Raw genomic sequence first — 13,956 nt, forward strand, 5'->3', positions numbered from 1 at the left:
TAACACAACGCTTATTTATCATGTATTGTCATTGTCATAGTCTCATAGATCCTTCGGTATGCGCTCCAACAACCAGCCTATCGCGACTTGCTAGTATTGTGCTGGTTGTTGCATTGCAGTTGCGGTTATGCCCAACTATATTAACAGATTTATGATTACGTCCACTGTTACTGCCATTGGGATTAAGAGGTATACCGCGATGCGTAAGCACACTCGTCATGTTTATCGAAAATGCAAGTAAGTTTACCAACGTTACCTAGGTAAGCTGTTCCTACACGTTGGTATTGATGGAGTAATCTATAGGCAATCATTTCAACTCATGCTTATGGCTCCTACGTAGTTTAGGTGCATTATCCGCCGAAGGCTTGTACCTACCTACCAGTGTACATTAACGAAATCCTACTGTGTGTACAGCAGATGTAGGACACGAGGCTAAAAGCCTTCATGAATAAGGCCAATCACGAACGGAGTGGTGGTCGTTAGGTGGGGTTGCACACCCAAGGTATCTCCTAAACACCTAATCGACGAGGTGGTATAGTTTCCTTTGAAAAATATCACTAACTTAAAAAGACCAGGTCCCCCGATCAGTAAGTATCTCTATCGTGTTAACAACTTCTAAGGCAATGAGATACTCTAATTTACGAATAGTTGAACTATTGAACATACCTCAACCATGTTCCAGAACAAATCCGCCGAGACGAAGGTTGAACCTGCAATCCTTGAAAGAGAGGTCTGCCAAGCCACGACAAGAGATTTAGGAGATACGTCTATCAAATCCGTAAAGAGGATTCTCCTGGCTCTTCTATCACTAGCGTCCTCAATAACTCTCGCCCTTCGTCTTATTTGGGACTTTACCGAGAGCAACTTCACTACTTTTGTTATTCCCAACACTTCATTCGGGATTCTAGGAGCTTTAGCTTCCCCATTCCTCACTAATGGGATGCATCCATCTGCGGTAGATATTCTAGCACGAGCTCCCCTCGTCGTGCTGTTCAATTGGTGCAACGTGCTCAACTTCGACCTCGCCAACCAACGATCCCCCGAGTCTCTACAGGAGGACAAGATCAATAAGCCATGGCGACCTATAGTTACAGGCAAGATTACGATGGAGCAGGCTCGCAGGGCGATGCTAGTTACCATTCCCTTAGCTTTGCTTTTCAACTATGCCCTAGGGGTCTGGAGACAAGGCGTCTTTATTTTAATTATAACATGGCTATACAACGACATTAGAGGCGGAGATGAACTCATTAGGGACCCTCTCATCTCAGTTGCTTATGGTTTATTTAACACAGCTTCTTTGGAGATCGCCATAGGCCAAAAAGGACAGATCAACCCTAAAGGGGTCATGTGGGCCGCTATCATCAGCGCGGTTATCTTGACGACCATGCAGATCCAAGATCTTAAAGACCAGGAAGGTGACCGGACCCGGGGCCGGAAGACCTTGGCTCTTGCACTGGGGGATATAGTTTCACGAACTTCTATCGTGGTTTTCATTTGTCTCTGGTCGTTCGTCTGCCCCTTCTTTTGGGGGGTTGGTCCTTTAGGATATCTTACTTCGGGAATTCCTGGGGCTATCGTTATTCTCAACGTCATCTCCCACCGAACCCCTACAGAGGATACTAAATCCTGGAAGTGGTGGTGTTTCTGGACTATTACTCTATACATTCAGCCCTTGCACATAATTGTTTGCGTATTTTGTTAGGCCATAATGGAAGCAAGTACGCTAGGAGGTGGAATCTCCCATCGGAGATATAATTATGTGGGTGGGGGCTTTCCATATAATAGGTAGTTCGTTGACTCTAAGAGATTCTCTGCATTAGATTTATGGAATATAAATATAAACCAATACACATAATTAGATACGCTAAAGCATAACATTGACTAAAGCTACCATCATGTCTACCGTTTATTTTGTCTTACGATTCTTCCGTACGTGGTTAGGTAGGTTCGGATGCCTAGTAGCAAACGTACCTAGGTACTTACGTAGGGTAGATAGGTAGCTACAGCGAGGAATCTGAATAGGAGTTACCAGGTATTTTCCAGAGTAATTGAACCTCCAAATTAGGTTGTGAATAAATCCATAGCCTAGGCATATATAAGACCTTTGCGATGTAGTACCATATCTTCCATGTCCCTCGAGTTACTCTACGCTTATTTATTCGCATTAATTACCTTACCTAGGTAGGTACTTAGATATATGGTTATAAGTCGACAACTGTAACTATTCTTAAGAACGTTTTATAACTGAGGGCTTTAGTTATTTATCATAGCAGATAGGTATGGTCCGTAACCTTCTCATCGTGTTACAGGTGTGGAGCACGAGTATTCGGCCGACCGACCCGCGTGATACCTTGACATCCGTGCATCATGCGAGTCTGAGATCCTCATCATGATAATGTATCGTGATAGGTAATGGACAGTTAGTTGTTTTGCACCCTGTCATCGCTCTGAGCTTCGCGAAGGACTTCCTGCATGCGGGAATACAATGTCCGATTCCATCCCGTCCCCCTATCAAACAAAACCCCTCGCAGCTTACTGAGCCAAGGTATCAATGGGCTATAGTATGGCTTACAATACGTCTCCAGCGTGCCGACGAAGAACGGCTCCGCTGATGTAGTACCTATCTTCAACGTCGCTAGTTCATGCATGCCAACGTAGTTCCATTTGTCAAACTCAGGGACGACCTTACCCTTCCCTGGACTATCGTAATACACATATATCCAAAACAATACCCAGAAGAAAGATTCCAGGTCATGGGTAAAAAAATGCTGTTCGTTTAAGAGCATCCCTATCGCCATAAAAGCCTTCGTTCCTGTTTTTCCCTTTGTATCTGAAACGCCATTTCGCTATACATTGATAACAAGGTCTAGGTTAATTAAAAATGCCAGCCAAAAAAGATCCTTGTTATCTTTATTAATCATAAAATTATTAATTAAAATATTGCGGTGGAGAATACCAGCTTCGTGGAGTAACTTATGCCTTTCAATGCACTTTTCTAGTGTAGCTAGTAGTGCTATGAGAGAGCTAGCGCAACATATAGGCTTCCCGTAGTCGCGAATAATAACGCGATGATAAACTTGATTTGTCAGATTACTTTCCGCTTTACTCAGAGAGACCAGATAAGATCGCATCTTTGGCGGCGGGGGAACTATGTCAGTTTGGCTGGCTAGTCGCTTTCGATTCTCAGCAATACTATAGCCTTCTCGCGAATTCGACACAGCTAAGGCCGGGGCCATGGCTGTGTGTAAGGTTGCTGAACGTTCTGGGCAATAGTTTTCTGCTATTATAATATCCAGCCCCTTTCAAACATTGCCCCGTACGTCATCAATAATGTTATATACCTCGACAATATAATGATAATAATGCCGTGCAATGTACTTTACACCCTTTTTAGTTGCCTCCTAAAGTAATAAGCCTTTTTTTCGTGTTCTATATACTACCAGAAATCCTTAATCACAAATGAAATATATGGATCTACCTCACTATAAACTTTCCAACAAATCATTACCCGGCCGGTAATATAAGGTGCGTACTGTATAATACCATTTAAAATAATTTACTTAAGTGAACCATTCCAAGAAATTTCGATATATGATTTATTACCTAATATAATAATTACAGGATCAAATCCTAACTGTTCCTCATGCATCCAAAGAAATCCAAACATCATCAACACAAATAAAAAACATCTTTATTAATATCAAATCACCTAAATGCAATTCCCCCTAATCAATCAAATACCCATATCCTTATAAACGGCCCATAAAGAATACAAGCCATGACAAATTGCTAAGTATCCTGGGCTTTGAGTACTTTTTTCGCATATCTCCTGATATTAAGCCATGTTTTAAACTTATTGGCGTTTGGGTTACTCTTTAATTCACCTGGTACAAAGAACTTGGATCAGCTATACTTAATATTATTGGCCTTGGAGTTGTTTATAAAACCTATATCCAGCTTATGTCCCGTTGTTGAGCCCCAGAGAAAGCTGTTAGGCTATATAATCAGTCTTTGTGCTGGAGTGGTTGTAGGATGGTGGGATAATATCTTGGAACCATCTTAGAATATCTTTCTTTTTAGCCTTTGGTGGCCACCCAATCTAGTGATCGGTAAAAAATGGGTTGCTGCCTTGAGAGCATTCCGTGAAGGTGGCCTTGGACACTGCTTGAAGACCAGGTATAGACCTAAAATATGATTGGTGAAAGCTATGGAGCCTAATATATATAGTATCCAATTCTTTTTTGAGGATGGCATCCATATATTTTCAATGTTTGGAGGAATTGGCAAAGCTGCTTGTATTGTGTAGCCATAATGTTTGTTAGAGGTTTGAGAGGATGGGCCGAAATAGAGGGGTAGATGGGACAAGAATGTGGTAAACTTGATCCCAGATCTCCTCATTAGATTTCTTAGCGACAACCGCTTTTAATAAAGGTTTAACGCATTTGTAGTCGAAGCCTTCTCTCTCGAATGAAGCTTCAAGGTCTAGAAAGTCGGTTCGAAGACTACCATGACCAGTCGAAGAAGGCAATTGTCGGGAGGTACGGAGGTTCCAGAGGGCCGACAAAAGCTCGTACACAAGGTCTCGCACGTCTGTCCATTAGTAAGTAAAAGTACTCCTCACAACAATAATCATCCATCCCATTCGTCCTACCTTCATCACCAAGCTGGTCAAGCTGGTCAGGGACTTCTCCTCCCCAAGTGATTTCTTTTGTCTCGCACAAGCGCGCGAACGAGGTAAGGAAAGCCTCAAGGCCCTCGCCTATAGGATTGTTTCTTATGATTTCTGACCGGTCCATGACAGGTAGAGAACAAGGGATAGGATACGTTTGAACAACGCGACGCGACGTGATGCTGTTAAGAGAATTGGGAATTGGGAATTGCCTAGATAGGTTAGGTTCAGCTGGAGATTGTTAGCTTTACAAGCCCCAATATTTAATTTTGGATGCAAGCTGCATGTGTGCTGTAACGTAATTCTGCAAGTACGTATCTACATGTGTAAATCTCCTACATTATGTACCTTATGTCCTGCCTACCTTACCTACGTATGTACATACATAGGTAGGTGCCGTGCTAGGTATCTAAATAGGTACATACAAAGGTTCCAACCTTAGGTTATGTTAAAGTTTTAAGAAACTGCACACATGTGCCGCGTATGTACCTACATACATATATATGTACCCAGGTAGGTACCCCATAGGTACCCAAAGAAAAGTGGGAGTAAAGGATGTTGTATTTTTTAGGGTTTTAATACTTAATACAGTGCGCCGATAACGGTAATGAGCTGTACCTGCCCATCTCTTAGGTAGGAATATATACATACCTAGGTACGTACTTGATAATAATCTTAGCTTTCGCAGGGAAGTTACGGTACATGTATGATTCCCTACCTTGGTAACTACCCTTACCCAACACCAGATGGGAAGGTACAATTCTCCACCGTTATCGGCACACTGTATCAAGTATTTAAACCCTGCACCCTACTACAGCTTTTACACCTTTACTCCTAAAAAATACAACATCCATTGCTCCAGCTTTTTCTACTACCTACCTAGGCTAGGTACAGTAGTACATCATCACCTTTCGTTCTCATCTTTTCTACTCTCCCAGTTTCCGACGTAAAACAAGATGGCATCACCACTTCAACGCCACCGGTCGTCCCTCGAAGACGTCATCAATTTTTCGGCAGAGCCGCCCCTAGAACCAGAACAGCGCACCGTCGCCAAGCACACGTTTTATCGTATCATCGAGTATTTCAAGACCAGCAGTAACAACAGCCATAGCGGCCCCTATGAACGCCCCCTACTCGTCTAGCTCACATACGAGTATGCGCTGTTCGAAGAATCTCGCGATAACTTGTTACGGGCCTTTTTCTAGGCCATGGCACTCACCATGGACGACGATCATCAAAGCATTAACTTCGAGGAGCTTCGCCCGATGTTCTCTAACTTCGCGAATTATCTGCTAGATAACTCCTTTTTGCCTTGTAAGGCTCTATATATGAAATGCCTACTTCTTTACTAACGTTCCCTAGTAAAAACTTCTACCAAAAAGACGCCACAGCCCACCCCGACTTTACGATCCGCATTCGGGGAGATACAAGGAACAGCATCGTTCGTAGGAACGTCAGCCCGAGTGTCCGCTCTGCGGGGTGATTGTCTTGTGCGCAACCGCCATCGTTGTGTGATGACCCGAAAATTTGACCTAGATGAAGCGCGTAGCCGCTTCCGCAGTAAAGGCAATGATGCTCGAGATGATGATAAAATTTTACTTAGCGAAGCTTCATTTGAAGTTCTGGAAGTAGCCCATATAATTCCGCATTCGCTAACTAAGGTTATTATCCGTACGAGCATTGATCTCCCAGCTGACATTTGTTCAGGACCCTTCGAAGCAAGCGGCGCTCGCAATCCTTAACATGTTTGATAAAGGAGTTGCGCATCTCATCGAAGGCGCCGATATCGATCGGCCATACAACGCCATGACCCTTACCCAGAAATATCGTAATCTCTTTGGCAACTTCGACATTTTCTTTGAACCCGTTCCAGATGAAGCGCCACATACCTACCGGATCGACTCACTGCTCCCTTCTTATATCTCCGCTGATCTAAACCTACCTGTTAACCGGACACTCTATCTTACCAAAACCCGAACAATTGACCCCCCATCGCCTCGACTCCTGGCCGTCCATCGTGCTATTGCGCATATCCTTCACCTATCAGCAGCAGGAGAATACATCGACAAGTTGCTCCGGGATATGGACGAGGGAGTTATACAGGCGGACGGGTCTACCGAGCTGGATCGCATGTTGAGGCTGCGGTTGGGGAGTGTAACTGGGTAGTAATCCTACCTACAGCTGAATGGTGTGAGGAACGTGTATAACATACCTCCGAGCGGCGATGGCGTAGGGAATTGGTACAGGAACTAGCAGTGGCCCGTGGAATAGAGGCCTAAAATAGATCTTTAGCGTCCTCGCTGTTATGGTAAACTAGCCTTGTAAAGGCATAGAAAGAGACCCCCAGAATGCTAAAAGTGGCACGGGGCCTGTACCTACGCCGTTCAGATGTTAAAAAATATAACAACAATGACTATTATGGTAAATGGCAAATATATCGTTCGGACAAACGGTTTAATTCATTGATCCATCATAAAACGTACAACTCTCATGGCTAGGGGGCTAAGAACGAAGGATCTGCTATGGTGGCACAGGTTAACTAGGCGATTGAAATCTGCTTAAAAAACCCAGACCTTACACCGGTCCCCGGAGAGGGACCTCGTGTACCTAGCTTCAGGGATATACAGCCTAACTTATCCAGGAGGCGTACAGCACGGCTGGAAGATAGAGCTCAGCTTAAGGCCAAAATCCATGTTGTGGTACCCCGAGCGGAATTTCTTAAGTAGCTGTACCACGTAGAAACGTAAGCGGGGCAATTCTACCATCCTATCATGTTGTAAATAGGTACCTAGGTAGGTAGTTTTGCGGCATCAAAATAAAAGATTGGTGATGGAAAACAAATCACCAGTCGCAGGTCTAGAGATGCTAGAACACAACCTATCACTATGCCTCCCCTTCCGACAGATGATAAAATGGCTTACATGGCCGCCCACCCTGATGACGACATGGCGCCCGATATAATTGCGTGCGCATCAATATGTGGCGTCGCTTCTATTGTATTCTTGGCCCTACGTTTTATCTCTCGCCGTCTAGTTTCCGACGGACGTCCGAATTGGAGTGATTGGTCTAGGTACTCACAGTAGCCTGGGTACGTTTACCACATAACATTGCAGCTCGGCGGCCATCCGAATGCTTATATTTGCCTTTTGAAATAGGTATTTTTTATTGTTTTTCGATGTTTGTTTGGGTGTGACAGCTCGCTATGGGATAGGAAAACATATCATCTACGCAACCGACAAGCACCTAGTGCAAATAGTTAGTCTACTGGTAACATGTGTGGGAAGTTCGTTACCTACTAATAAACGTCAGTTGCATCCTCGCTGCGTCGATCCATACATATCGCCCACTATATCAACGACTCGTTCATCGTCCAGGAGCGTCTAGAAAGGCTACTAAATGCAAGAGTCTCAGCGAGAATTGGGATATCGACAAAGTTTTTGACTCTAGTGGAGATTCATTCCAAACCGTTGAAATCTCAGTAGGAGAACCTTCGGATAGGGCAAGGTCGGGTATTATCAACGTCACCAACCGAGTCGACTTAGTCGCGCATACGAGAATTGATAGCAGTTAGTTAAAGCTATCTGACGATGAGGAAAGTGATAACGGATGTCTGAAATGAGTCGCGTTTTTGTTAGTAATTTCAGGTAAAAATATCCCTTGCATTTGCACGCTATTACCCCTGGGTATTGTGGGCGGTCTCAGCGCTCGTGCCATTCTTGTAACATCAACACACCCACTCAATTTCGCAAGATGCCGTCTTCACATCTTTCGTTTTATCGCGTTAATCGTCTCGTAACAATTAAGTAATTGTGTGAGTTGAATATCAGGTAAACGAATCCGACACGTAAACATATCTCTGCTAATAAAGGCCATGCTTGTAAGGTATGCCAAGGACAGAAACAAGTCCGACGCTAATCTCTCGCAGCAAACCGATAATTGGCTCTTGATCTTCATTAATCTTATCAGATCCGCTGATTAGATCCTGTCGTTGTGACTCTCCCGGATACCCAGCATCTCCATGTGATGTACGGCCGAGATTGATATTCCTATTACTCCCACCAACGCTCGCGAATTTTCTTCCCAATGAAAACGTTAGTCCATCGCATAAAACTACTCATTTTCTCTAGGGTATGCTACCTTAAACGGAGAAGACTTCATCTTGTAGCTCTTCGCGGGCATGGAATCCGGTCTCAGGGATGGTTTCCCGGAATAACCCATGTAGAAGCCCGTATTTACTATAGCGTTAGCTAGGTGCCTATGGTAAGGGTCGTGTCTATCATTACTGCTATCGGATCACAAGCGTCATCCACATTGAGAATTGAGACTAGGAACTATCTGAGAAATATAGCACCTGTATCTTATATAGCGTAGTATTGCACTTGAGAGGCCGCAAATTGTTCGCATTGCTTCGAGGCCAATTCCCACGGGGAAATCGTCATTAGCCAAGATGCAAGTATCACACCATCGCGCGTGTTTATTAGCATTATCCCTTCAAGCTTTGCTGGCTTCGGCACAAAACAACACATGGCCATGGCAAACATATAAATCCTCTTCCGCGGAACCGTAAGTAGTTTTTAATTTCTCTCAACAATTCATCCAATCGACAATCGGGAGCTCCTGGATAATCCCCGATGATCCGACCCCTCTAAGAATGTAGTCACTTACTATTCGCTATGCAGCTCATCCCTAAACATAACAAAATACGGCCCAACGTCCCCCGGGTATCTTTTCTTCGACCAAAATGGCCAATACGCGCACCAGTATGGCTTGTTCATTATGTCGGACGACAATGAACTCGTCTGGCAAAGTCCTATCGGAGACTATGCCGACTTCAGGGCGCAGATATTCGAGGGGAAACCAGTATTGACGTTCTTCAATGGAATTTCTTTGGCAGAGCCCTGGGGATGGGGTCATGGCATCATTCAAATTCTCGACGACTCTTATACAAGCATATACAATGTTTCCTTGACCGCAGAGGAAGAGAATTTTGTGACCATATCAGATCTCGATCCCAACTTGCTCATCTCTTACCTCGACTTACACGAATCTCGAATTACGGCACAAGATACCATCCTAGTTACAGCATACAACGTTACTAAGTACAATTTAAGCTCCGTTGGAGGCCCTGAGGACGGTTGGGTGACCGACTGTTTATTCTATGAACTAGACGTCAAGACAAGTGAAGTACTGTTCAAATGGAGTGTTCTGGGCCATGCTGATCAGATCCCGATCTCGGATGTCCTTCAATCCTATCCGCTGGAAGATTTCGGGAGGAACCAGTCAATTCCATATGGTTACTTCCACATCAATTCAGTAGACAAATTCGAAGATGGGTCATATTTGATTTCCTCGAGAAACTACGGTTCTATTTTCAGGATTTCTAAAAATGGAACGGTGGAGTGGACCCTGAACGTGAGAACAATCGAAAGCTTCCAGCTACGGACTTTAGACTGACATATCAAAGGGTCGAACAGGAGGCGACTTCGAGCTTGATACTCAGCTGTCTTTCTCTTACCAGCATGATGCTAGGATCCGATACGAAAATGAAAATATTCTTCAAATTAGTTTCTTTGACAACGCCAATTCCGAAGTCATATCGGGTGTAAGTCAAACTAAGGGCGTATTAATGACCTTAGACACCGACACCATGAGGGCTACTCTGGACCAGCAATACGTCGACCCAGAAGACCCAATATACGCATTTTCTCAGGGGAACGTACAACAGCTAGAAGACGGTCACGTCATCATGGGTTACGGATCTACGCCTAAGATTCGGGAGTATGACGCAGACGGTTCAGTTGTGATGACTGCTCAGTTTGGACCTGGAGATAATCTCGTATTTTCCTACCGTGGGTATCGTCTCCCATGGATTGGTCGACCGAAGACGTCGCCGAGCGCTTTTGCTTGTGTCGATAAAGCGAACAACGAAACCACCGTCTATATGAGTTGGCTTGGCGCGACAGAGCATAGATCATGGAAGGTTTTGACAGGAGATAATAATTCTACTTTAACTGTTGCTGCTGAGGTAGAAAAAACCGGATTCGAGACCAGAATAACCATACCAGGGCAAGCCCCCCAAATACAAGTTCAGGCGCAAGGGCTGGGTATGACGACTGCCGCGTCGCCAATCGTGTCTACTCAGAGCGGGTGCTGAGTAAAAGGGGGAAGCTTCGCCGGCTAACCATGGAACAAGTCCTCAAAAAACGCATCATTTGATCGAACTTACGGCAATAATCTTGTATATTGTGCAGCAAGGGAGCAATAGATATTCCAAACACATTCTCATTGAAATCATGTATATAAGATAAGTACCTACCTACCTACTCAAGTACCTAAGTAGAGAAGGCAAAATTGCGACTATATGGATCTCGATTAAGTACCCGTCCGAAGAATAAGGTGTTTGCCGTCAAGGTACCTATTCAAGATTATTCACTACAACCTGTAAGTCCAGACCATAGCCAAGGAAGTCGAGGCTCCATAGCAGGTTACCGTTTCCACTGCATGGAAGCCGTCGTAACATTCGCTTCTGCATATGGGGACCGAAGGGGCTGTTATTCCCACCCGACCACCAGTGTTATATCTTGCACCACCTTCTCGGTAATACCCAACAAGGCAATAGGTAACGCTGGGGTTTACTATACAAACTACGTCATCCGTAGTAAAATTCTAGACGGCCGTAAAGGGATTATAGTCAAAATCGATACTTGGCAATTCGGTCTTTTCCAATATTTGGAATTCGTATTCGGAATCGGCCACGCCGATTTGAAGTTTACGATACTTTACGACATATCGTCACTTTTGGTTTTGATGCCAAGCGAATTCAGTCTAGAGCCCTACCGGGGCGCTTACCTAGGTGTGCAGTGGTTGAACGCACTAGGAAATGCCAAAAGAAGCCAGCTACCAGAAGGTAAAGATTGAATTCATGGTGGTTCGTTACGTGGTGGGATCTAAATTCTAATCTAAGCTTTTGATACCTGGTTTGATATCTTATGTCCAACCTGAGAAGCAGCATTTCGCATATCCAATAATCTATGTACAGTTTCATCGTGAAGCTTCCATCATATCCTGCAGAGGTTAGAAATAAAGAGAAAAGATAAACAGGGTGTGGTTATGAAAAAGAGCGTCGTGAAGAGAAAAGTTACAGGAGCGGCTCTGCTACTCGCTCAACCTTATAGCTCAACTTCTCGTCGATAATGCCACTCCTCGGGCTGGGGATCCCACGTAATGAACACCAACTTAATACTTTCTTCGTACAACACCACCATGATGATTTCGCCCACCCAAGTGCCTTTTGCGACTTCGGCGGGACTTACCGGTATTAACGATCATTCATTCCAGGTTATTCGTATAGTCATTTCAGTCGCTCACGAGTCGAAGATGGCACCATATGCTGGGACACCACGTGTAGTCATGCCGTAGACAACCTTCTCCGTCACCTTGGGGTTTGAGATGATGAAGACAGCCTCAGCGTCAGCTTCGTGGACAAGTTGGTATACCTCGCGGACGATGTCGGGGTATCCTCTTTCATGGGTGTTCCAGATGACAGCGTTGGGGTCAGCTCGCTTGACCTCCGCCACAACTTGCGGGCCGTAAGTCGCGACAGGCTCTCGGGTACTCCAGAATACACGACGGGGTGTGACATCAGCGAAAAGGAGTGATAAGCAGGGTCCGATACCAGATCCAGTAGCGACCACTACTATCCGTCGGAAGAGCTTTGAGGTGTAGAGAAGACCGTGTAGAGGAGCGCCACGGACCCATAGCTTTCGTTCTTGGGGCGTCATGATTTGCTTCTTAGTCCAGTCACCAGCGTTACTGACGACGACACTAAAACCATTAATCTTTCCAGATTCTGGGTCAATGTCGGGAATAGTGGCGAAAGCGTGCCACTCAGTCATGGGCTTGTCGCTAATCTTTAGACCGTAGAAAGGAGCCATACCCCTGTACTTGAAATGAAGACGGGTGGCGTGGTCACTCAGCTTCTCAGGGTACACGGTTCGGTGGCGCAGACGAGACCAAGAGGCGATGGTGCAGGTGGTCGAGATGCAAATGCACCAAAAGTTAGGTGAGTGAATTAGAACGTAGCCAAGAGAGGCGTCCCACTGTCTAGCAGTGACTCTAGCGGAGAAGATGTTGTGGATCCAGAATGTAGTAAGAGCTGTCCAACCAGCGAAACGGTGGAAAGCCTCAAAGTAGTCGTGGAACCTTCGGCGGAGGTCTGGGTGGGCCGATGTCAAGATGATCGCGAACATCGAGACTAAGACCCAGCTGGTAATCATGTTCACCAACTCATCGGTGACGGGTTCGTCAATCCACTCCTTTGTAGCCAATATTGTGTATAGGATATACCACACCACGGCGGCAGTACCCGCACCACTGTGACAGCCACCATAGTGGAAGACCTTTGCAAGGCGTTTTCGGATGTAGATAGGCCAGGAGTGGGGGACGCAAGTAAAGATTTCATACCAGAGGTTGACGAATTCTTCTTGACGGAATAAAATGCTGACCATAAGATTTGCGGACGCGGCACTACCGACGTCTCGCGAATTAGGGCTGCCCTTATAAATCGCCATCAAGGCGACGAAGACGGCTAAATTAGCGGCGAAGATAACTCCAAATATTTTCCTGTATGAGGAGGCATATTTGTCTAATGTGATGTTAGTACTGTGTTACATATAGAAGGTAAGATAGAAGGGAAGACCCACGGCGGACTTGCCGGCTCAACTCATTCCCAAGTTGGTCCGGGAGGATTGCACGTTCGGTGACTCTCTCAACTTGCTTCTCGTCACCACCCTTGCCGACGGAGTGTATCGACGGGGTAGTTGTCCCCGTAGACGGACCCGGTGAGGGCAAAGCCGTCGTAGCAATCGAGACCGGTGTCAGATCCTCCTGGTGGAAGACACCCGCCTGTCCCTTTTCAGAGTGGCCGATAGTCATGGTGAAAAGAGAATATGGATGTCTTTCTGTGATCTTTTGGTCGTTGTCCTTGTGGATTGGTTGGCACAGGGAATCTAGAAATCGAGAGAATGGATAGAGAGAGACGGGAAGCGATATATGTACTCATGGGATAGGTGTGTGGGTGTGTAGTGTGTAAGTGACTATGAGGCATGATATGCCCGACCCTACCTTACTCATCAGCAGCCCATCGAACGATGTACTCGCTTGATATCTGAGAGATCGTCGACAACCTGCTCCTACATGGCAGAACCCCCGAGCCTAGATGGGCGTTACGTGCATCCCCAGTTTCAACGTCAATGGGTCCAACCAAGCTATCAAGTCTTGTATACTTT

At 45.3% G+C, this 13,956-nt stretch overlaps 4 protein-coding genes across 4 annotated transcripts; 2 read left to right on the forward strand and 2 right to left on the reverse strand.

Annotated features, from left to right (window-relative positions):
- Positions 1 to 181: 181 nt before the first annotated feature.
- Positions 182 to 1,843, forward strand: F4822DRAFT_404951 (UbiA prenyltransferase family-domain-containing protein). The gene has a single exon (XM_051458254.1). It carries the CDS (start codon positions 674 to 676, stop codon positions 1,700 to 1,702), a length of 1,029 nt encoding a protein of 342 aa, XP_051314878.1. The 5' UTR covers positions 182 to 673; the 3' UTR covers positions 1,703 to 1,843.
- Positions 1,844 to 3,604: 1,761 nt separating this feature from the next.
- Positions 3,605 to 4,882, reverse strand: F4822DRAFT_404952 (uncharacterized protein). Its single transcript, XM_051458255.1, has 2 exons — positions 4,652 to 4,882; positions 3,605 to 4,590 (listed from the first exon to the last, which is right to left on the reverse strand). Exons 1-2 carry the CDS (start codon positions 4,794 to 4,796, stop codon positions 4,319 to 4,321), a joined length of 417 nt encoding a protein of 138 aa, XP_051314879.1. The 5' UTR covers positions 4,797 to 4,882; the 3' UTR covers positions 3,605 to 4,318.
- Positions 4,883 to 9,012: 4,130 nt separating this feature from the next.
- On the forward strand, positions 9,013 to 10,945 carry F4822DRAFT_269301 (ASST-domain-containing protein). The gene is made up of 3 exons (XM_051454684.1): positions 9,013 to 9,232; positions 9,349 to 10,081; positions 10,134 to 10,945. The coding sequence occupies exons 1-3, from the start codon at positions 9,117 to 9,119 to the stop codon at positions 10,821 to 10,823; spliced, it is 1,539 nt and encodes a 512-aa protein (XP_051314880.1). The 5' UTR covers positions 9,013 to 9,116; the 3' UTR covers positions 10,824 to 10,945.
- A 928-nt stretch (positions 10,946 to 11,873) lies between these two features.
- On the reverse strand, positions 11,874 to 13,860 carry F4822DRAFT_269310 (uncharacterized protein). Its single transcript, XM_051454685.1, has 2 exons — positions 13,372 to 13,860; positions 11,874 to 13,313 (listed from the first exon to the last, which is right to left on the reverse strand). Exons 1-2 carry the CDS (start codon positions 13,601 to 13,603, stop codon positions 12,034 to 12,036), a joined length of 1,512 nt encoding a protein of 503 aa, XP_051314881.1. The 5' UTR covers positions 13,604 to 13,860; the 3' UTR covers positions 11,874 to 12,033.
- Between the last annotated feature and the right edge of the window lie 96 nt (positions 13,861 to 13,956).

The sequence above is a fragment of the Hypoxylon trugodes genome (assembly GCF_022578975.1).
Source record: "Hypoxylon trugodes strain CBS 135444 unplaced genomic scaffold F4822scaffold_5, whole genome shotgun sequence".
Classification (NCBI taxonomy): domain Eukaryota; kingdom Fungi; phylum Ascomycota; class Sordariomycetes; order Xylariales; family Hypoxylaceae; genus Hypoxylon; species Hypoxylon trugodes.

What these genes read in the sequence shown, in the direction of transcription:
- F4822DRAFT_404951 (XM_051458254.1), top strand. Translation starts at nt 674, where the DNA reads ATGTTCCAGAACAAATCCGCCGAGACGAAGGTTGAACCTGCAATCCTT.
- F4822DRAFT_404952 (XM_051458255.1), bottom strand. Translation starts at nt 4,796, where the DNA reads ATGGACCGGTCAGAAATCATAAGAAACAATCCTATAGGCGAGGGCCTT. An exon ending in TGACCAGCTTGGTGATGAAG is followed by an intron (nt 4,591 to 4,651) that starts GTAGGACGAATG and finishes ACTAATGGACAG; the next exon opens with ACGTGCGAGACCTTGTGTAC.
- F4822DRAFT_269301 (XM_051454684.1), top strand. Translation starts at nt 9,117, where the DNA reads ATGCAAGTATCACACCATCGCGCGTGTTTATTAGCATTATCCCTTCAA. An exon ending in AAATCCTCTTCCGCGGAACC is followed by an intron (nt 9,233 to 9,348) that starts GTAAGTAGTTTT and finishes TTCGCTATGCAG; the next exon opens with CTCATCCCTAAACATAACAA. An exon ending in CGGTGGAGTGGACCCTGAAC is followed by an intron (nt 10,082 to 10,133) that starts GTGAGAACAATC and finishes GACATATCAAAG; the next exon opens with GGTCGAACAGGAGGCGACTT.
- F4822DRAFT_269310 (XM_051454685.1), bottom strand. Translation starts at nt 13,603, where the DNA reads ATGACTATCGGCCACTCTGAAAAGGGACAGGCGGGTGTCTTCCACCAG. An exon ending in GTTGAGCCGGCAAGTCCGCC is followed by an intron (nt 13,314 to 13,371) that starts GTGGGTCTTCCC and finishes ACATCACATTAG; the next exon opens with ACAAATATGCCTCCTCATAC.